Below are 22,040 nucleotides of genomic sequence, written 5' to 3'. Positions count from 1 at the left end.
AAGAATTCCTGCAGTTTTGGTTGCTGAAGAACTATTCACAGGTTGAGATATCCTCTAGACAAATGAGTCATTTCGAAGCTTAACGGTTTGGAAAACTCTGCTCTTACTTCTGTGGGTCCAACATCTCGAAGTTGTAACATAAAGGAAACCGAGGCTGCTCGCAGAGTTGAGAGACGCAAGGGCGCGCGGTTTGGCGGCTCTGCGAGCAGCCTATTGTAGAATAGCGTCGATTTTTCTTCAAGTCCTCTAATTCACTTTCTACCTTCAGATTCAACAATTCTTGAACGGGTCAAAAGAAAAAACTCCATCAATCTGATGATAAGTTAACGCCTCCAGCTTGTGCAATAATTTGTGGGAAGTAGCCAGTGAAGAGAGATAGTTTTTTTGCTTTCCCCTGGCGAGTCTATGCACCAACTTGTCGACCTCGGCGGGTCCAATCGTCGGACGTGCGGCCAGTGCGTTATGAAAATCCGCCCTTCTTCGAGATAAGAGGACAGAAGTCGTCTCCACTGTATTCATTATATACAAAAATATCACATTTTTCAACAACAACCGAAAAAATCTCACTCCTAACAAAATTATATCACATTAAAAACTTGCTTGGAAGATTAAACTGTAAGCAACAAGCACAATAACACATTAAGCTTCATCAAAACCACTTAAAAACCGGTAATAAGAACCAAACAGACTGAGATCAACAACGATAAGCGCAACCTGCAAAGATTCGGAGCAGATACAAATAGGAAACACAAAAAAACAACAACAAATTCCTACCCAATGAGGTACATCAACCTAAAAGTGTGCATCAAATAATTGCGATGCAAGTGTTCTGAGTAGACGTTGATTTCTTCTAAATTGCTCCCTGGTTAGAACATCCCGACCTTCTGGATTCATACAACTTCTGTATGCATAAGAGAACTGAAAAAAAGCCAACACGATGTTTGAAAATAAATGTTCTAGCAGATGAATAACCTACCAGTAAATCTGCGCTAGGTTGCATATGATTTCTCTCGTAGACGTCAGAGAGAAGTTCTGCTAGGGTATTGTCGAACACCATGCAGGAGTAATCGGCCCCAGCATCGAGAGACAGTTGTGAATATAGGAGCTGAATGGAGATGACATTTTCCGAAGAAGAAAAAATGTATGAACCCTTATCCTGTAACACACATCTACTAGGTGAAAAGACTTCAGATCCAGAAGATTACATTTTGTTAAGCTCTCCTCTTCTTACGGTGGAAAGGAAAAATTAGAAACACGGTGAAGATTAAGATATTGTAAAGAATGATGATGACAATAACGAAAATAACCCAGCTAAAGTACGTTAGAATAGAAATCCGGGCTTCTCTAACACACTTCCGACAGCGCGCAAGCTTCCGCAACTGCTTTTTGAGACCTCAGTTCGCAGAAACTATGAAACTTTCAGTGAACTATGAAAGGTACGACATTCGAATGCAACGCTTACTTCACTGGCACTTAAACTGCAGAGTTCTTTTTTTCTTAAGTTTTCCAACGAATTTAAAACGAAGCATTTTTGAAAAGAGGGAGCTTTTTGCAAATTTGAGACAGCTTGCTTGTTGCTTGCAAAACCAGTTGTGCAGAGTGTCATTAATGTGCAAAAAGAGAATTAACTTAATGGATAAGTGATTGACCCACTGGTCTTATGGAAGAACGAAAAATCGATTTACCTCCATTGCCTTCATATATTCGTCCTCTCTCTTGTGTTCGATATTTTGACACACTAGAGCAGCCAAAGTGAACCAGTGCGATTTCGACAAACAGACTCTCAAACGTCGCCAGACCTGCAGAAAAAAACCTGAGCATTGTTCCTTTTAAGAAATTTGAAAATCTGGAAAATGAAGCTACAGCAGGATTTTGTTTTTTGAAAGACGTATTTTCAGAGCCTGTTCGAATTAAAAGTACGAAAATAGATAGTTGAATGAATGAATAAATAAATAGATAGATAAACGAACAGAAAATAACGTGTGGAGTGGGCATATCTAAGTACAGTAGAAGAGTTCTCACCAAATCCTCAACCTGACTTTCTTGTGGGCCTACTAATAACGGTGTTCTGGAAGCTATCAGATATTCCATATATAGAATACCACCTTCACCGAGAAGTCCTCTTCCTGAAGCAAACTCAAAACAAATGTACAAGACGTACGTTTGTCAAAGATAATACACTGTTTGAATTCGGCAATGATTTCACTTACCGATACATCATGACCACACATTATTTTAAAACAACTAGCACTAATTAGTGCGAGTAACATACCGTATCGAAAATCAGCGGCTGATCGTAACCAGTTTGGATTTGTGGCATTTACGAGGAATGCGTTGTGGAAAAATATTTCCAGTAGTTCTTGGACGGCCAAAATATTCACGTGGTTCAGTCTAAATAATCGAATACCGATGAAGTAAAAAAACCACTTTGAAAAACACCGTTTCAGAGGGTATATGTGAAAACCGATCAGATAGGGCTTCAGTTGTGACCCTTCCCGTTGTATTCAGATTTATATATCTCGTCTTGGTTTGCGACAGAGTACCTCTGAGTCTGCATCCAATATCATTTATCGAACTGGATAAGTGCACCCAGATCGACAAATGGGCCTAGGTTGAATGCGTTGCTACGCAGTGAAAATTTGCCCTTGGTTACATGCATGACGCGGCGGAAATAGCTATCCAGCTTTGAAAATGTTCATCAAACAATTGGTTCGGTACCGCAACAAAGTACCATCACAAAGAGTCAGGAAATCAATCGAATAATATTGGAAAGCATAGTTGGAAAAGTAAGTCGCTGATGAGCTCATTTCCATCTTATTTATCCTCCCAAAGAGGAATACATTGGATGCGGGTTCAGACAGACAGATTAATTGTCTGCTCCTTAGTGCATCTGTCGCGAACAGCAATCAAATTGCATTGTAAAGGGTTGTATGATTCTCGTATCACCTCGGAGCAGACATACTGAGATGGAAGATGCGTCATGTTCTCTGCAATGCGCTCTATTGGAACACTATCTAAGCCCCTAATCTAAAATTCGAAAAGACCTTAGAATCAAGTTCACGTTAGGAATAGCTATGCTAAAGGGCCACTTGGCTAAAGATGAAGACCAATAAAGGGAAGAAAATATGTGACATTAGCCTTCCCAAACAGTTGGATATAAACAAGGTGAGCAATACTTATTCAGCGATACCCTGCGGCAAAACCAACACAAACTCACTCGGTCTCGTGTCCAAATATTTCCCCGAGGGGTAGAGTCATTCGAAGATGTGGCCTTTTCTTAGTTAGTAGGTAACGATTGAACAGATAACCGAAGTAGGTGATCAGAAATGACAGCAGCGATTCATTCTAAACAAAGAAAGTGGATGCAAAAGAAGAGAAAGAAAACAAAACAAAAAGTTGAAAGCACAAAGACTGATAGAAAATGAACAGAAAAAAAAACGAAAAAAATGTTGCTAATACAAAAAGTACGGTAGTGATTCTCGTCAAGCACACAATATAGAATTAGGAACACTTAAAAAATAGAAGAAATCAATACACTGGAAAGGAGCATAGGAAAAGAGACGCCTTTTTTGCCGGTTCAAATGAAAACTGCTAGCGACCACCAAAATATGACGTTTTCAAATCAAATCACAAGAATTGAGAAAAGCGTTCCCCTTTCGAAGCCCTTAACTTACTCGTATAAGTTTGAGGAACCGTGATAGTTCTATTATTGTAGCTGCACGGGCCTGATCTTCTCTATCTCGTCCGCGATTTACATCTCTTCGAGCAGTTCGGCTGGAAACAAGTTATAGATGGCATCTGATTTTGAGAGACTCCTACAACTCCGCACATACTCAGAATAGCCGGATTTTAAATGTAATTGAATGAAAACAATAAAAATACAAGCAAAAAGCACTACAAGTAGATGGATAAGCAAACTAGGGAACAAAAACCTCCTGCAGTCAGTTGTTATTTACTGCAATTTTATAAGACTGCAGAATCACTAGACTTAACCTTTGCGAAAATTTTCCTATTATGGGGGTGGGGGAGGGGACAAATTGCCAAGTATAAAAACGAACTAAATAAACCATGAATATTATAGAACACTGCAGTTTTACTAAACACTAACTTCACTTGCTCGAATAATGGTCCAACATGTGCGTTGAAAGTATCACAAACTTTCCGCATTTGACTGGCATCTTTTCCTGGTGCTGAGCTCATTAGATACGCCGCTAACAGCTGTGCCATAGTTGTCGTTGTTGAAGGGAATCTGAAAATTGTTCTTTGGATACTCAAAGCGAAGACTATGAGGGTTAGACATTCTTTTCATGAAAAAAAAAACAAATAAAAACAGTTCACTCACTTTACTTCAGTTGTAATGAAGTCGAAATCTTCTGCATTTAGAGCCCTTGCAAACGTCTAAACAACATCGTAATTAATGAGAATAACTGCAAAAACTTGGCGAAACCAATTAGACGACAATACTATGGTCTAGAAGAAGACATACAATACACAAAGCGTTTTGTTGGCAGTTTTTGTTTTTCAAAATTTCGATTTGTTCCACTTAAACCTTAAGCCTTATTTGTCCTTTTCGAAGTTTTACTTGCATCTATCATGGTTAAGCATTCCTGTGACGAAACAATGGTCGAGTTTGACTGCAGGTCTTGCAAACATTCAGAATAAGTACAGAATAGACAAAAGTAGGCGGCTGCACTCGAAGCGCTTTGGTGATGGCGATTGGAATCGACGAGGGGTCATCGCGGGCTGCAGTGATGGATAGTACTAGAACGGTCCTGCCGTGATCCTAACCGTTACGCTTCCTCGCGGCCGCTAATGCAACTACACCGTGCTTCATTTCATTTTGACCCTCTATGTTAGGCCTTAGTGCTCTACTATATAACAGTCGTAATGAGCGAATCAAGTTCGAAAACTTCAGGTTTTTTTTTAGTAAAGCGGCGATGCCGAATCGACAGAAAGAGATATATTCAGAAACAAGGAAAAATCCAAAGAAATAAAGGATACCTGAGCAGCAAATGCGATTCCGCCAAGCTTCTTCAACATATCTGCATCGGTATTCATCTTGAATAATTTCTTCATGGATCGAAGTTGACGCTCGTCACCAGCTGCATCTGGACAGTCATGTCTTAGTGCCCTGGCCGATATGCATTGCGCTTGAACTTTCACGGCCTAAAACCACAATCTCTTTAATAGTAGGGAACACAGATGCTCCAAAAGTGCCCACGTATATACACAGTTACAAAAGGTCTTACAAGCACTAAAAAGCCTAAATCGAAGATTTAGAGGATTCCGCTCACAAACCTCTGTTAACATCACTATCTGACTGTTTGCTGGTAATCCAAACTCCTGCCAATATGTTTGACATTGAGCATCCCATTCTGTGCGATTCTAAAATTTTTGTTTATGGAGAGGGGGAAAACAATAAATACTGATTTCAAACAAGAAACGTTACCATCATTTCAGCTAATTGGTTGAGTTTAGCTAGTAAAATGGCGTGGAGTTCATTCACAGGACGAGTGATAAGGACACAGTCAGCCAGCATTTCAGGCATAACAAACTGAAATTTCAACACTAACAAGCCAATAAAAGCGTTTGAACCAAGTAGAAAAATATGGAAACGAAAACAAAAGAAAAAGAGGAAACATTGGCTTTATTTCAGCTTAGTTTCAAGCGAAGAAATCCGTTAGGATCAGCGGAAAGGAATTTAGTCTGTAACTTCTAAAGTATACTTGTGACTGTAGCCTGCGCAAAGGTGCTGTTGTATTAATTGTTATATATCTCTGTAGTTTTTCTTTTAGTGAGAAAAAACTTGACAAAGAATCCCAAAGAACTTGAAAAATCTGATTGTCAATTTTCGTCAACTCTTCCATCGAAAAAAAAACTTGAATAAGTGTTGCTAGCAATGTCTGACTCAATTCTCCACATTTATTTGTGGTTTCCAATAATCTGTTATTAGCACCAGCACTTCACTCGACCCTAGCTCTAATTCTATCTATTAAAAGTCCTTCAATTTCTCCAGTGGAGCAAACATCTTCGCCGCTGCATATCCCCTACTTTCCTCTCTGAAAACCATCACTTCCATATCACCGAAAACACGCAGCAAATGACAACTTTGCAGAACTGATAACAGTTGATAAGTAAATAAAATAAAAGATGAAGCAAAAAAAAAACGCGGAGATAATAGCAAAATGAATAAGCATACCATATAAGGTCGCAGAAAAGGTCGTTCGACATTTGTCATTGCCAATTTCAGTTCAGCCGCACTGAATGAGGTAAGTATCGTCCAAAACGGGTTTTCACTGCTGTTAAGAATCCCTGAAATCGTACAAATCAGAGTCACGTACGCAAAACAACCGCCAGTTATTCCACCTCATTGCAGGGACAAAACGAGCGTCCGAAAAACGTCGACGTAGAGAACAAAATCTAATCTTTCAGCATGCGGTCTGACAATGTCATCATCGCTAGGCCTGAGATGAGTTAGAAAAACAGAAATAAACTTAGTTTCCTAGATGGGCTCAATTTCATCAACCCCAATCCCTCAATAGTTCTTTACTCGAGACTTTTGTCCTTCAACCGATACATTTTCTTTTAAAAAAGTGTAAAATCTGTCTCATAAAAATATTTATTAAATCAAGTTCCATTTCACCAATGTAATATAGACTAATTAACTTTTATTGATTATCGATTAACTAAATGAGTCTAAGGCTAAAATTCAACGGAAACTGGTGGAATTTCAGCTGCTGTAAGATCGACTATCCTATCACAGATAGAAGATGAATTTCACCAAGGAAGTATGGCCTTGAGATTAAAAACAATAAATCGTAGTCGCAAAGGCGCGTTATCTGAGATCGGTTTACGGATTCACCATAGCCACTCTAAATCTCCTCAGATAGGTCTAGCTCTCCAACCTAAGTAGGATTGTAAAACCTCCAAACGCACTAGAAATCATGGGAATTGCGTGCCGCGTGCGAAGATCTTTTTTTTTAGGAACTCACAAAACATGAAGATTACTTATTCTTATCATACACACCTATGCTTGTAATTTTTAGATGACGCACTGAGATGCTGTTCTATGAATCTCTTATCTTTGTCTTACCTTTACCACATTTGTTGGCGTTACACTTAAGCAACTAATCAATTTTCTCGAGAAATCTTAGATTCAAAACTTTATGTTAAGGACCAGAATCTCCAACCATGTATGAATTTGAGCTCTATTTCAAGGAATTAGTATATAGTGAAGGCTGATTTCTACTATAGTGAGGGAGCTGGAAAATAAACGGCAAGCAGAAGAGCAATGCAAACATTCCTCGATTAAAAATCTTGTTTTTTCGATAGATATGTTCAATAGAGCCATTTAAGCAAATAAAAGAAAGTTGACTTCGATATTATTGTAAACTGATCTATACGAAGGTCGTAATAAAAACCCTTTTCATCAGAAGGAATACAAACAACACACCACTTTGAATAACAAAAGTGGGTTTTCCGAAGACTAGTCTGAATTGTGTTACATTGGGCGATCGCACTCAGGCACTGCCGATCGAGACTGTTTTCAAACCCCGCGGGGGACATTTCTGTTACAGCCTCTCATTCTCACGAATGAGGTCCTTCTCAGACCCGATGCTCATCCGAAACCGAGCATGACCTCATCTCAGACCTTCCCGGGGGAGTGGAGGTCACGTGGACCTGTGGGTCACCCCCCACGCCTTCTTCCGGAAAACCTGCGAAGCAGCCCACACTGCGCTCGTCTACATAAGCGCGTTCTCTTGTGCGTCGTATCGCAGCCGGCTCCCACCAACTGGCTAGACATGCGAAAAATTGCCCGCACCAATTTTCAAGTGGAAACAGGCTAAACTCGTTCTAGTACATTGATGATAAGAAAAAATGGGACAAAAGCCGCAGTAAGCCATACGAAGTTTAGTGTTCATTTAAAAAAAACAGCGAAACTAAGGAAAGTGGTGGATCTTTAAAAGTTGTAGATAGCAGGAACTCCAAAAACCCTTTCTAACGGCAATGTTGAGAAATAAATAGCGTAAAAAAATAAGAAATTTGCACTGATGCAGAAAATGTCGAAAAAAAAATGCAAGAATTTGCGCAGAGGGAAGAATGTAATGACTGAAGAGACGAATGTGAACCAGAGAAAACATTTCCGACTATAAAACAAATCCTTGGCTGTATTGTTACGTATTTCCTTTCGAAATCCATCTCGTCCTTGAGAAAGGGAACTGATAATAAACTTTTGAAAATTACTTTTTTTTGAAGCAGCAGCAATAGTAGAACCGGAACGTCTCAAACATGCTCAACCAAAAAAGTAACAAATAAATCCCTTAATGTTTGACTTAGAAAAAATCCAATGCGGAGAATTCTTTCTTCTTGGTGAATTTATGGCAGGTTCGTATTTGTGAGACCTGTGAGGATTTTTTTTTATAAAATCCTATAAGAGAGAAGGTACACTATTCCCAAATGAATAAGTCACAGGTTAACCTAGAACCGAATAAAATGAATCAGGATAACGTTCCCTAGTAAAAACCAATGATACATAAATAAATAAATAACCTGAATCAAAGCAAAACAAGATGAAGAAACAAAGAAAATTTTGATTTTTTTAAGCGTAAAACACCCGAACATCAAAAAGAGTAACAATCGAGCTTTTGGTATTTTGACCCTTGCCTTTTTTCCAACTTTTTGCTACAGAACTCCCCATGGAGAACACCGTTCAATGAGTCCCAAAGTGTTTCTAATGGATTGTTTAAATCAAAATTTGCAAATACGAACTCTTTACAATCTGTATGCTCAAAGGCGGTGTTGCCGTCTTCGGGGCCTGAGATGCAAGTGAACGAAGTCTGGACGGTGTATCCCAGCCACTACGAAGTAGCTCTTCGCGCATTCCTGGTACTGTAGCACAAAGAAAAATTAGAAGAGCATCGATTCTTCTTCTAGTTACGACATCTTGAATGGAAGATACTTGGCGTTGAAGCGACTGAAAACAATGCAAGGTTCACCTCGAATTTAATACATAAGAAGAGGAGAAGTAAATGCGAAGTGAGAGCTAAGTAGTAATCTAGTAAATAACTGAAAAGTAACGGGAAAAACAGAAATGCAAATAAAAGCAAGATTTTTCTTTCAGACTGTGCAAGACTTCTTCCCCATGTTCTTTTCAAAATCACTCAGAAGCAGCATTTTAAAAACAATAAAAAAAGCCTTAACTCTTCCAAATAAAATCTACATCTTCACCTACGAATCATAGCCTATCGTTCCCCTTCTTGTCTACAGCAGACTACCTTCAGCAACACTAGGGCGAGAAAATAGAAATAAAGAAAGAGCAAAGATAACTAGAGCTAAAATAAGGAAATGGCATAAGCTTATACAATGACATTTCGACACCAGACTACAATTTTACACAAACGAAGACTGAAACTGAAGACAGGACACTACTAGTGAAGGAACTGGAATCCAGAAGGTAGTTGGAAATTTAAAAAAAAAACTGCCAGCAGTTGCACTCCATGATGTAAAAAAGCATGTCAACTTGCATGTGGATTAAGCTGTTGAAGATAGATTTGGATATCCATCAAATTGGCGTTTATATGAATTTCGAACAAAAAAAAAGTCCAAAATAATTTGTAATACCAACGGAAGTAGCTGATTTGTGGATAAACGGGTGATTCTGTGAACAAACGAACTATCAAAAGAACAAGAATGATGGGTGAATGAACCCTTGAATGATGAAGAATGATGAAGAACTATCAAAAGAAGAAGAATGATGGGTGAATGAAAAAAACACCTTGATAAACCGTTGTTGCACTACTTTTTCAAGAAGTCGTTGCCGAACCGAAGTAGCACGACCTTCTAACACATCTTTAGCCGCATTCTCGGAACGAAAGGCAACCTGGAGTTTAAAGTCTCCTAGAATAATCTTCACTATAACGATAAAGTGGTAGCGTTACTTATACAATAATGAGAGGGAAAAGCAAAGATAGTGGGAGGAAATTTACCTGTAATTGGCCACTGGTTCTTGTGACCGCGCGTGACCTCCACATCCGCAAACGACGGAAAATTGACGAATCTTCGGTGAGGAGCTGAAAAGTCGGATGTATGACAAGAAGACGAGCACAAATAAATAAATATTTACTTTCTGATCTGGTGAAAACTCGTTTCCTGTGAACGGAATAGGCGGCATTGGTGATGGCACATTTAGTGCTAAATAGTAACCATTCAACTCTCTTTTATCAATGGCAACAAGTGGAGATGTGTTCGATGGAGAAGTTATCTGAAAAGCCATTGTTTCAAAGCTGAATCCCCGCACAAATTTCTCTTCCTCAAACGTGATACAGGGTTCAGAATACACTGGCCTGTTTCAGTTGTTCTCGTGCAATATCAATAGATCCATTTGCGAAATGGAACTGAAGGAGGTCGAATCGGCTCTGAACAGATTGGAGACAAAAGTATGAAAAGTGGAAAAATCTGAACAAAAACCGAGAAACACAGCAACTCTAGCGAAGATAAATATCAAAAACCCGAATGTTAGGAACGGTATAGCGTTTAAGACGATTATTTGCCAAAACGGCCAACAAGCAAAAATCGAAATAAGTTAATTCAATTAATATGGGGAAATACTTGGCCGACGACAAAAAGGTTCAGTGTTGGGAAACCTTGCACCCCTTCACTCCGTCAATCTTTCAAAACTCTATTGATTGAAAAGATGCCAAATAACGTACCGCATTTACCACATCTGCTCCCGGAATCACAAATGTGGACAAGCTGAAATCTGGACGAGGTGTCCACATGCACAAAACGTTTATCCCAGCAACACCAACTCCTAACGACATACCACCTTTCTGAATAGAACATCATCAAACAACTGCGAAGAAATGATAATCGCCTGGCTGACCTCAAGAAAGGGTGACAGGAAGCAGTTCACATTAGGAACGTTGAGATCTCTTCCTTCTGCGACAAATTTCTCAAGGGAAGAGACAACTTGGGGAAACCAAGTCCTCGTATCAACCACCATTTTACGAATATTTTCATGTTTGGTCAAGTGCAGATCAGGGACAAGTAGTCTGAAATATGTAGCGCAGAACCTCTAAGCTTGATTGAATGAATGAATTGATGAAGAGACCATCTGAAATATCTAAACTTACGGATTGTTCACAGTTTGCTTAGCAGGTGGAGGTGGTATACGATATCGGCGATCGACTATCATGGCCCACTTAGCGAATAAGTATTCAGCAAACTAAGGAAGGAGGAAATCAGTGGGGATATTTATAAAGTAAATTACCAAAACGAGAAACTCGCTCAATTTCGACATCTTTAGAATTAAAGCTCATAGCAAAGCATGTTGGTCACAATTAGCTTTACCGATAGAATGTTGGCGATGTGGTGGAGGTTTTTCTTGTTCCCATCGAAAAATTCACACCCAAACATATTCCAACACGATCTTTTTAAACTAGCAACAACTTAATTGCACACATTAAAAGCATGAAATGCGTAACTCAATGTAAATTTATCTCCAGACTGAAAGACGATATCTTGCGCACAATCCTAGACATTCTTCATGAAGGACTGGACCATTTTAAATGTCACGGTAGATCACGAGACAAACGGGGGCAAAAATGAGACAGGAAAAGAGCAGTTTTTGAACGGGTGATTTGGACTGCGCCTCAACGAGTCGAATGGGTCGGATGGACTCCGCTGCAACTCCGAACCTAGCTTGCTATGTTTTCAGAACACGCAAAGTGAGAGACAAAATGGAACGTAAGACAGAAACACCATTGTGTCCTGTGTGTAAATGTGTTTCATACAGGTATAAAGAAGAGAAAGTTTTTTTTTTTTAAATGTGAAAGATAATCATCAAACCTGAGCATCTGATGTGGTTTCACTGGAACGACACAATCCAAGGAGATTTTCTATTAATATCCGAACCGATAGGATTTCATTGCTGAATTGATGTAATAAAAGTGGTCAAGACTGTATGAAAAACAAACAGTCAACGAATCTTACTATTTATCTATCAAATAATCAATGTCCCATCCGATGTATGCAAAGCAAGCCATGGCACATAGAACAAGGCACGCAGCTTTTTTCTCAGCGAACTGAACATCCTCTAAAGTGGAATTATATTTAGTCGAAAATGAAACTGCGACGATAGATAAGGAAAAGAGATCCAAACCGTTTGGAAATCCTTTAGCAATCATCATTTCACCCTCTTTTTGAGTGGATGCGGCCTGCTCAGCAAACTGGATTGCCAGACGACCAACAACTTCTGAAAATATTACAAGAATAAAGCAAGTATCCACACCTTTAAAAAACATTGAAATGTTGAAAAGATGGTGAAAACTTTTCTATGCTGACCAAGAAGCATGATAAACTCAAGAACCATGATAAAACAACTCAAGAACCATGATACAATTTTCTCTCAAAAAAGTGATCCAAACCTTGATTCCCTGATTTGGAGAGTAGCTGTGAAAGTTTTTCGGCATGGACGAAATAGTCGAACCAGTTCTCTGCAGGTGGTCCCCAGTATTCACTCAAATTCTGTATAGTATCCACTAAATCCATCCTGAAAACCAAAACATAATTGGTGTTACAAAACTTTTAAAGTACAGAGAGTAATGGACACGAGTTTACCAGGACAACCACAACACTTTCGCAACATTTTTTTTTACGAATTTCCTCTGCCTGATACAGTTTCTCAGCCCTCACTCCACGACAAAATTGTTCTACAGCAATCAGATTCAAACGAACTATTCAATCGGAATCATAGAGTGCCTTCGATTCTAGTAAACTAGTGTCTGATTCCTAAAATTATAACACGTTTTTGTGCTTAACAAATCACAGCATCGACTTCACAACGGAATCAAAGATCAGTGGGCCGCGCTACTCTCCAAAATAACTGCTCATCGAGCGTTTAGTTCCGGATGATGCATCTTGCTTGTTCCCTTCTTTACTCTGATCTCCTCCTTCTCTGATTTTTCAACTGTCGTAGGATTAAGAATAACTATTTTATTCCTGCTCTATGGGAAACGCAGGTTAAAAGAGTTATTGTGAAGGGGCGAAGCCAGTCGTAATGTCTCTAAAGTGGCCAAGAAGCTAGAGACTGTAATTTTCTACCGGCATTCGATTAGATGTCAATAATGTGTTTTCTCACCAGTTAATACGGTTCAGGGATGGTCAATTGTACCCTAAAGCATCTTAGCCATAAGCTACAAAAAAGATGAAGTGAGGGATCCATCTAGTCCAAACACTTGGCATAATTATTTTGTCATTGTGCTAATGACATTCACAGTTGAGCTGCAATTATGTGACGATATGGAATCTCACAACTCTTTTGCAATTCTTTCGCTCATTTCCACCACAGTTAGTGCCGAGATTGGTCATACAATATTCATTTGCAGAGAACGCCTTTTCTCGTAAGTAGTCTTGTTGCGACGTTTGTCAGCGCTGTTCGAATGCGCCGACGAATCGTTCGAATGCATCGAGCAAAAATTTACGACAGGGGAGCAGTTCACATTGTGCAGGAGGTCCCTTTCCAATATTGGCCGCTACGCTTTGTATTCTACCTCTTCCTGCTTCAGGGCTGCTACACCCACGTGAACCTTCTTCTTAGTTTCTTTTTAGGTTTTGCACTCAATGATGGTTCACATGCTCTCTAAACACTACCTCAAAATCCGCATAATTAAACGCACCAGCGTTAGCGACATTATTTCATTCTCCTCTATCCCTTATTTCTAAAGATTGGCAGTATAGAAGACCCGGAATAACAAAAAATCCAAAAGAACAACCACAAATATCCGTATCTTGTACGTAACATACAAGTGCAATTCTCAAATATCCGTATCTTAAAGATCAAAATTATCCAGAAGCACCACCCGACAGTGATTCAACCAATCCTTATGACCTTCTTGCACATACACGAAATGGGCAACTTTTCAAAGATATGTTAAGCACAAAATTTGACAATACCGCAATAACACTTAACGTACTTTGTTGGAATATGTATGACTATGGCACACAAAAGTAACCAAATACAGATACAACATATTCTTGTGATTTTTCAAATGAACATTCATTTATTATTGATGTTGGTTGAGTACAATCTGGAATAGTATACATAAATTCCATAAACTCTGACAACTAAAGGCATCACTTATCGAGAACGCTACCAGAAAAACGTATACAGATAAATAGTATCATAAATCACTAAACGCCGATTGTTGAGACTAGTGACGATCTAGATGGAATGTCAATTTTATTACTAACACATGATTTTTGGGAAAAAAAACCGAGCAAAAAAAAAACAATTGGCTGTGGACTCAATAACATCTGCCACGGAGAGTAAAGCAAAGTCCTGCATCGAGTTGCAACAATTCGATACACGCTTAAGTACAATCACAAAAGCTTAACACTACAAACTCCCATTAAATAGATATTTTGAAAAAAAAAAAAAAAATGGAGACTCGCCTTCAAAAAGGCATTGTTAGCCAAAACGGCTATGATGTGAAATAAAAATAAACAAAAGTTCAAATAAGAGAAAATCCATATATTCCTGACGATCAGCATTCATCAATGTTGTCGGTCGTTGCCAAATAGGAATCGTTCTGCGTGTCGTGGATCTTCTTTATCAGTTTCACCACGTTCATTGTTGGAACTGCAAATATGGTGTTCGTTAATGCAAACTATAACCTATGAAATCTATGTACAACATCCATTCAAATACGTATTTTAGTCCCTTGAAATAAAGACGCACACCGAGACAATGCTTCAAGGAATGCTGAGGGTTTTTACACTAGTTTTTGCGTACCAACTCCTCATCAGACATTACCTATGATCGATTCATCGTACCCAGTAACTGCGAAAGGTTACCAGAAACGACACAACTTCGAGAACGGCAGAAAACATGTTTTTGGTGGACGTTGACCGATCTCATGTAATTTCTGGATATCATCTTGGTGGTTTCATCTACTCATTCATACCTGTATTCGACCACAGCTTGATTTCACGAAAAAAAAAGAGTTCCGACCAAGGTAGTAGGGAGTTTAATTTCGCAAGCTGGGCACGCTACGAGAATCAAGTGACAACCAAGTCCAAAGGAACCAGGTGACACAAAAAAAAACAAACAAATAGAACAGAAAACGTAGTCTTTCTTTTTAACAAAAGAAATATTCAACCTAAATGCAACATCTGTAAAGTTTAAACGTTATTATTGGTTGGAGTAAACCACTATATGTTTCTTCTTAAAAAAAAAAACAAGGAGGAATTCAAAACTCACAGAACCCAAGCCCCTGGAGGAAAAGCATCATACTTTCTGTAACCACTTCAGGACGATCATCCAAAACAAGTCCGCATGCGTCGGATACCCAAAAAAGAACATAATAGCTTAATGTGACCAGATTAGGCTCTTACAGTGTTTGGAACGCATTTTATTGTTATGTACTTCTTATCATCAATGGAATTCCACGGTTGGATAATTTGCGAAACAAATGAATCTCACATGTGTTATCATCTTATACACACCTCTAGATATGAATGGGGGTGAAATGAACCTGCAGCATGTCATCCTCTTATGCATCTTATATCTTACCTTGATCCAGTCAGAATGGGCTGGATCTAGTTTCGTGTTTACATCTACCGTATCATTGACGAATGGGCTTCCAGCTCCTACAATCTGCAGAACAGGTACGTGCAACTGAGGACCGGTTTCACCGTCCCGTGAAATCGCAATAGGTGAGCGACTAAAAAAAACGCATTGATAAAACAGTATGAATATTGTCAGAAGTGGAACTATGCGCATGAATGTATCAAACTCACTTCAAATAAGATTCGATGAACATTGCTAGATTCGATGGATTAGGCAGATGCTGGAAATATACGCGGTATTGACGGACAATATCTGGGCTACACTCGTCCAGGCGTCGTCCAAAATGGTGCCACATCAAATAATCGACGGTGAATGTGTTCATTCCAACACTGCGCAGATATCGAAGATTCATCTTAAAAAAAAGTATTCAATTTACAAACAAATTTGAAAAAGAGCGGAATCGTAATGACCGCAAGTTTATTGCAAAAAAAAAACAGGAAACGAAGTTTAATTATAAGAAACAGCAACATTAAAGTGTTAACCTTGTGATATGCCCACTCGATCCACCCCGCAGTGTTGGCAACGCAGTTGACAAGGATTAAAGCATCAAGACGACGCTGGTTGAGAAGCTGTAAAAGCGATAAACATAATTTATCTGCTCTACTAGTTTTATTTCTTATAATTTCAATACTATAGTACAGGTAGTGTTTCATAGAACACTATTCTCATTGCCCATGTTCGACTGTCTTTGAATCTCGGCATGTTGAAACGTAGCTTTTAATTGATTTTCTTGAGCTGTATCCAAGATTGTTATTGATCGTCTTTATTAAACAACAGCTGACGTTAAGGCTTTATCGCCTTCGTCAGAGCCTAGAAAATTCAAAACCGTTAGTGATTTATACTCTCAAGCGCCTCATCACCATACAGAAAGCATTCAAACGGTAAGCAAACTCAACAGCAACACATTGGCTAAAGCATACATCATTAGCTAGACTTGGTAACGCAACAGACCACCACGTTCCACAATTATGAGTCACAAGGGTTTTATATAGGGACTTCACGGCCCGCCCCGTAGATCAAAACCCGCATAGGTCTTGATATAGGGATAACTCGTTTGTGATAGCAATGCACTCATCCTTTTTGTTCATTTTTGGACCATTGGCGGTTTTCCAAAAGGCCTCTAGTGTTCTACGTGCTGTGATCTCGGACTCTAAGGATAATATACTAACTTCTATCTTTACTTCGGAGTTTGGATGACATATTCTACGGTGTTCTCCAAGTGGGTGAGGGTTTTAGATTTTGCGAGTCCATCGAGATGCTCCTTGACCCTAATACACAACAGACGCAAGCCATGCAGCTGGGAGTTCTGCAGAGTCGATCATACGCACGGCTACGTAGCAGCTGACCATTGAAGTTCGCTGGAGGTATTTCCACAACCCTCACGTCATTCTCTAGACCCGCTTTTCGAAGACAGCTCCGTACCGCTCTGCTCATATCATCAGATATATAAGGTAAACAGAAAGGGATCCTTTCTCGGGTAGCACCATCTCCAGTTGGGTACCCATTGGATATTGCCACTTTATGGGCTAGATTTACAGACAATGCTTTTTCCTGGCTACTCGATGAGACTCTTGCCGCCGTCCTGTACATGTTACCTATAACAGATTTTTTCATTTCCCTGGGATGCGCTGAAAGATAATGGATTAAGATGTTTTTGCTACGGGGTTTCCGGTACTACTTAGTCTATTCTGATTTATTTATTAGTTAACGCTTGACTTTCACAGCTTCGTAAAAACCATGTTTTTCCCTTTCTGTTTCAAATAAATTTAACTCTTTTAAAAAGAGTTCCTGCTAAAGAAGATGAACGAAAGAGTAGGTCCAGGTTGTGATAAGTTTTTCAATTCAGCTCGAAGAGTAAAGGTGTGAGATGTAAAGCAAGGTGTAAAGTAGTACCATACCAAAGCTTTTTGAGTAGGTCTCTCCGGTTGAAAAAAGAAGAAGGTTACTAAGATAGGAAGAAAGCAGGCACAATAATTGTGAGACAACCCAAATCGCCATCATTGTATTGCATGTTAAATCATAACACATAGATTTATAACCGTACTGACCGCATATCTTAGCAGCACATTCGCTCCCACACCGACACCAAAGGCAATAAGTGAGTGAAGACTGAAACCAAGTATCAATCTCAACAAGAGTAAGAGTAGAAAGAAGAGAACCTCGCAGAAGAACGGAACATAATGTTTAGAAATGCGAAAAAAAGACTAGAGCAAAATACTCACTCAAAATGATCAACAACATTCTCAACGATTCTAGCGAGGTCATCCATGGAAGGAAACACATATCTACAATAGCATTCAATCAATTAAAGGCATCATCCCACGAATCTGAGGTGGTACGGATTTCAGGTGGAATATTCGTATACGGGATCGTAGATTACGGAGAGGTGGGTGATTCCGTCCCTTTCTTCCTAGTTGCCGTGAAAAAGGCCGGAAGATACGGCTTCGAGCGTTCCGGCGCGTTATTTTCTAGAACGAGTCCGATTGGAGCGCGCCAGCCGTGTGCACGCGAAGCATCTTCCGGGCTGTTTTTTACGGCAATTAGGAAAAAATGGACGGAATCACCCCCTCTCCATAATCTACGATCCTGTATACGAATACTCCACCTGAAATCCGTACCACGTCTGATTCGTGGGGTGATGCCTTTAATATCGCAAACAATGATGGGACGACGAACGGTCGATAAGTTGCCATAGATAAAGCACTGAAAGGAACTACACTTACGTTTCTGGAAGCGGGTGAGCATCCATTTCTTGTCCAGGAGCATTGATGTTGTAAATGCAGAATTTATCAGTAAATTCTGCTATTGAAACGAATTGGAAGAAGTTCTGGAAGTTGCTCTCTGCTAAAAAAAAAACAAGCACGGATTACTGGAGTCTGGGATCCAATTATAACAACAAAGATAATCTTCTGTAAAAAGACACTGAAAACTCACAATCGAGGGCGAGATCGTGAAAGGTTACGAGGGGATGTTTACTACGATTACCATAAATCGACACCTTCACCTTCCCATAATCTGTATCCACTCGTTCCTGGAAAAAGAAAGGAATAGAGCATGAACTGAAGAATTCCATTCTTTCTGTAACTTTATAGTGATAAACTCCTAAACAAGTTTCATTTCTCAATAATAGAAACCACATTTCTCTGAAGATCTATTTGAAAGACTTTTCCGCTGGTAGTAGAATTTTCGTCAATGCAAACGTCCTAAAGGAACGTGGAAAAAGAGGGCAACAGAAACCACGTGTCAACTTTCATGTTCGCTTTCTGAATTCAAATACATAGTAATATTCATTTTAGATATTCTCACTGCACTTTCAGCGAAGAAACACTCCAACATTCCTAGAAAATCACACGGGTTTGAATTTTTTAATAGTAGATACTGCTAACGGTGACATGATATAGAAGTTTCGCAATTCTGTGAGGAGGAACTTAAGGAGCTCTTGGTTTAGAAATGAAAGCAAACCTAATCAACACTACTTCCATCACACAGGAGACAAGTGGAAGTGGCATTCGAAATTTGATGCATCTGTTTTTGTGAAATTAACGAGATATCGAGAGAAGTACCTGATATCTTCAAGAACTGAGCATCTTGTATGTGATCTAACAAACCAAATACACATCCCAAAAGCTCCAAATTAAAGGATAATCTGAGTCTATTTACACTCAGATAATTTCCTTCAACAAACATCCTTTCACCTTAAGAAAAAACCTAAAGATAAGGTCGACTAAAGGAAAGATATATAGTAAGCGAGAGCGATAAGATGGGCTGCCCTTTCAATTTCAGAGTTGAAAATTTGTTGTTCAGGTTCAAAATGTCGCAAAGCGATGCTTACTTATTTGGGAAGACAAAAAAAAAGACTTTAGTAAATCCTCAATATTCAAACAACAATGTAGTTTAAGTGCAGGAGATACCATTGCATTTGTAGGACAAAAGAAAGAAAGAGGCAGTGAAGTGAAGCAATGGAAGAACCTCCAAATAGCTGGAATGACGAAAACAAGCAATCAGAAAATAAATCAAAAAGAACCTCATGCATTTCTGGAAGTGGCGTGTCCACCAGCGGTTGAACATCACGTGCAAAGGCATGCATTTCCATAGAAGACATATCCCTCTCCTAAATAAAACTAAGAACCAATGTACAATTGGTAATCACGTGGGGAAGTGCAACAACTGCTACAGCACTATCGATAATGACGGGTGGATACAATTCTGGAAAGCTTTTAAGCAGTCACAGCTATGAATCAGCCCAATCAATAAGAACGAAATGTTTCGAAACGCAAACTTACTCAGGGCTTCGTTGAATATTCAGCGTATTGAAGAAGAAAGACAAGAAGCGGTCAGTATCGATCTCCTGCAATCATATGTTTGCTTTTATGTGTTACGGTAGTCACCTGTGCCAATGCGTAATTGCGAAACATGTGAATCGACGCGCAAGAATTGATGGATGAACCCATCAGCTGATTCTAACGGCATTGTTGATGCGCTTTGCGGTGGATATTATTCGCACTTTAGAAGTAGTCGGAATCATATAGAAGCGGAGCAGAACCGTCTCGGATCTCCAGTTTGGATGTGGGTAAGTTCTTCGGGAAGGGAATTCTCTCCATCGATACCTAAAGGTCAGAGTAATCGCGGCGTGACGCGACCACGTGGCCAGGGGTTTGATGCATGGCACGAGAGCTGGGAGCGGAGCAAGACCCCGTCTGGTCGGCGTCCGTTGTGTTCGCCCTGGTGACCGCAGTGCGTCGTCCGCAGCGCAAACTGCGTTTTATGCTCGCTGTGCACAACACTTGGAGAGAGATTATATGCTCCATATAAGCTCGCTGATTACTTTGGGAAATTGAGTTGAACGTAAAGGAGAAAAGTGAAGACAAGTGGGGGAACTTGTACCTTAAGAAGAAATCAAGGTCCGAGCAAATGCAAAAAAAAAACAATTCTGGATTTTTAGTGTGCGTGGAGAACTGCAGAGTGGGTGCATAATGGCGTATTGACACAAAAGTCATGCATGGGCGGGCTTCATCCTGATGCCTCAGAAGTCTTGGGAACTCGGCGTATGTGCGCTGAGCAGATGTGTCGTTGGTGATAAGGCGGGGCGAAAGTGCAGCAACGCGCGCGTGACATCCTTGATGCATGAAACACGCCGTCAAAATGACGTGCAGAGAATCCGACGTCCCTTGACCAAGCACTTTGTGGCTCTGTTCATTGAAATAATTTATGGCTGTATTCACTGGAGTCCCGTTTCTATTTCGGAAAGAACCACAGCTGGGGAACAACGGGTGCGCCCTTGCTTGGTTCTTTTGGTTGTGCAGTTGTAGAGAACTTGCTTGTAACGGAAGAGGTACTATGTTTATGCGGACGACCGGAACACACACTTGACCGAGGTAGAGCGAGGAAGAAGGACATAAGGGGGTAAGACGAGGAAAAAGAATGAGTTCTGGCCAACCCGTCCTGGTCGCTTGGAGAACCCTGTGAATGCGCGGCTACGTACAATACTACTGAATGTTTAAGAACCGATGGTGAGTGACCGTCGCTTGCTCTCAGCTTGTCATCAAACGGAAATTTCAGAGCAACACACCGTCAGACTCCTCTGATATCCATCCCAAAATAGGCATAGCGCAAGGGAGCAAAATGGCACCAACTATTCGCCAAAGCACAGTAATTGGAACCTAACATATCCTGAGATTATAGTCGAAGAAGTATTCAGAGACTCAAACTTTCACACTTCATCAGAACTTCAAAAAGATTGTTGGAGCCAACCACATGATATCGTGGGTTTATTTATTTCTTGCTCATCTCATCGAAAAAAAACTATCAAAACAGCTAATAAAATCGCTATTGAGCGCAACTATACCTGGGCTTTTTTGAACTTTTTTATCATGTGTGGAGAGACGAACTTCGTTCACACAGTAGAGCACCGTAAACTTTGGAAATTCGACTTTTCTTTCTTTTCCCTTTTCATTTCTTCTCTACGCTGCAACCCCGTTAATCTCAAGAACAGAGTTCGAATTGAAGGAACCTGAGCAGAACTCTCGAAACACATAATGCACCTCAGTTTGTAAAGCTGGTTTTTTTCTGAATGGATTTTCTTGCACTTTCATAAATGCCGCTTTCTCATAACTTTCCCTAGCAAGGAAGAATACAGGTTTTTTTAGAAAATAGGGGATAGATTTTAGGCAACTGTTTCAACGCTACACTGCCTAATTTACGAAAAAATTGAGTTTACCGCACATTTCAAGTTGCACGATGTCGTTTTCAAAACGATTCGAGTTTTTTTGAGGCTCTGCGCCCCGGCTGCTTTTGCACGTCAGCCAGGACTGCACTGCTGCTCTACCGGCAATCACTGCCGCAGCGTTCGGAGGACAACGTGTGGACGTCGCACATTTTTGCTTTGAAAAACCCATGAATTAATCTTCTGCAA

At 39.8% G+C, this 22,040-nt stretch overlaps 1 protein-coding gene across 3 annotated transcripts; it reads right to left on the bottom strand.

Moving 5' to 3' along the window:
* Positions 1 to 639: 639 nt before the first annotated feature.
* RB195_005554 (uncharacterized protein) lies at positions 640 to 20,079 on the bottom strand (the record flags this gene model as incomplete). 3 transcript variants are annotated; one of them, XM_064178127.1, is made up of 34 exons in its annotated part: positions 793 to 918; positions 977 to 1,105; positions 1,686 to 1,799; positions 2,023 to 2,126; positions 2,273 to 2,391; positions 3,218 to 3,345; positions 3,675 to 3,774; positions 4,109 to 4,249; positions 4,343 to 4,398; positions 5,002 to 5,166; positions 5,299 to 5,385; positions 5,450 to 5,554; positions 6,200 to 6,312; positions 8,770 to 8,974; positions 9,776 to 9,880; positions 9,987 to 10,070; positions 10,124 to 10,261; positions 10,344 to 10,415; positions 10,710 to 10,829; positions 10,883 to 11,051; positions 11,133 to 11,224; positions 11,848 to 11,929; positions 11,992 to 12,094; positions 12,161 to 12,253; positions 12,426 to 12,550; positions 13,581 to 13,639; positions 15,572 to 15,722; positions 15,799 to 15,980; positions 16,111 to 16,197; positions 17,677 to 17,737; positions 17,851 to 17,913; positions 18,352 to 18,472; positions 18,563 to 18,659; positions 19,653 to 19,730. In XM_064178127.1, 34 exons carry the CDS (start codon positions 19,728 to 19,730, stop codon positions 793 to 795), a joined length of 3,774 nt encoding a protein of 1,257 aa, XP_064035208.1. The 3 variants fall into 3 exon arrangements, with proteins under 3 accessions (XP_064035209.1, XP_064035208.1, XP_064035207.1); XM_064178129.1 differs by lacking the exons at positions 13,581 to 13,639; positions 15,572 to 15,722; positions 15,799 to 15,980; ... (4 more) ...; positions 18,563 to 18,659; positions 19,653 to 19,730 and adding exons at positions 640 to 714; positions 775 to 792 and having other exon boundaries at positions 874 to 918; positions 12,426 to 12,549; XM_064178128.1 differs by lacking the exons at positions 793 to 918; positions 977 to 1,105; positions 1,686 to 1,799; ... (21 more) ...; positions 12,426 to 12,550; positions 13,581 to 13,639 and adding exons at positions 14,544 to 14,638; positions 15,260 to 15,386; positions 19,912 to 19,976; positions 20,017 to 20,079 and having other exon boundaries at positions 18,563 to 18,603; positions 18,633 to 18,659; positions 19,653 to 19,739.
* Between the last annotated feature and the right edge of the window lie 1,961 nt (positions 20,080 to 22,040).

This window comes from Necator americanus, chromosome I (genome assembly GCF_031761385.1).
Source record: "Necator americanus strain Aroian chromosome I, whole genome shotgun sequence".
NCBI lineage: Eukaryota > Metazoa > Nematoda > Chromadorea > Rhabditida > Ancylostomatidae > Necator > Necator americanus.
This window is presented reverse-complemented; position numbering and strand designations above follow the sequence as displayed.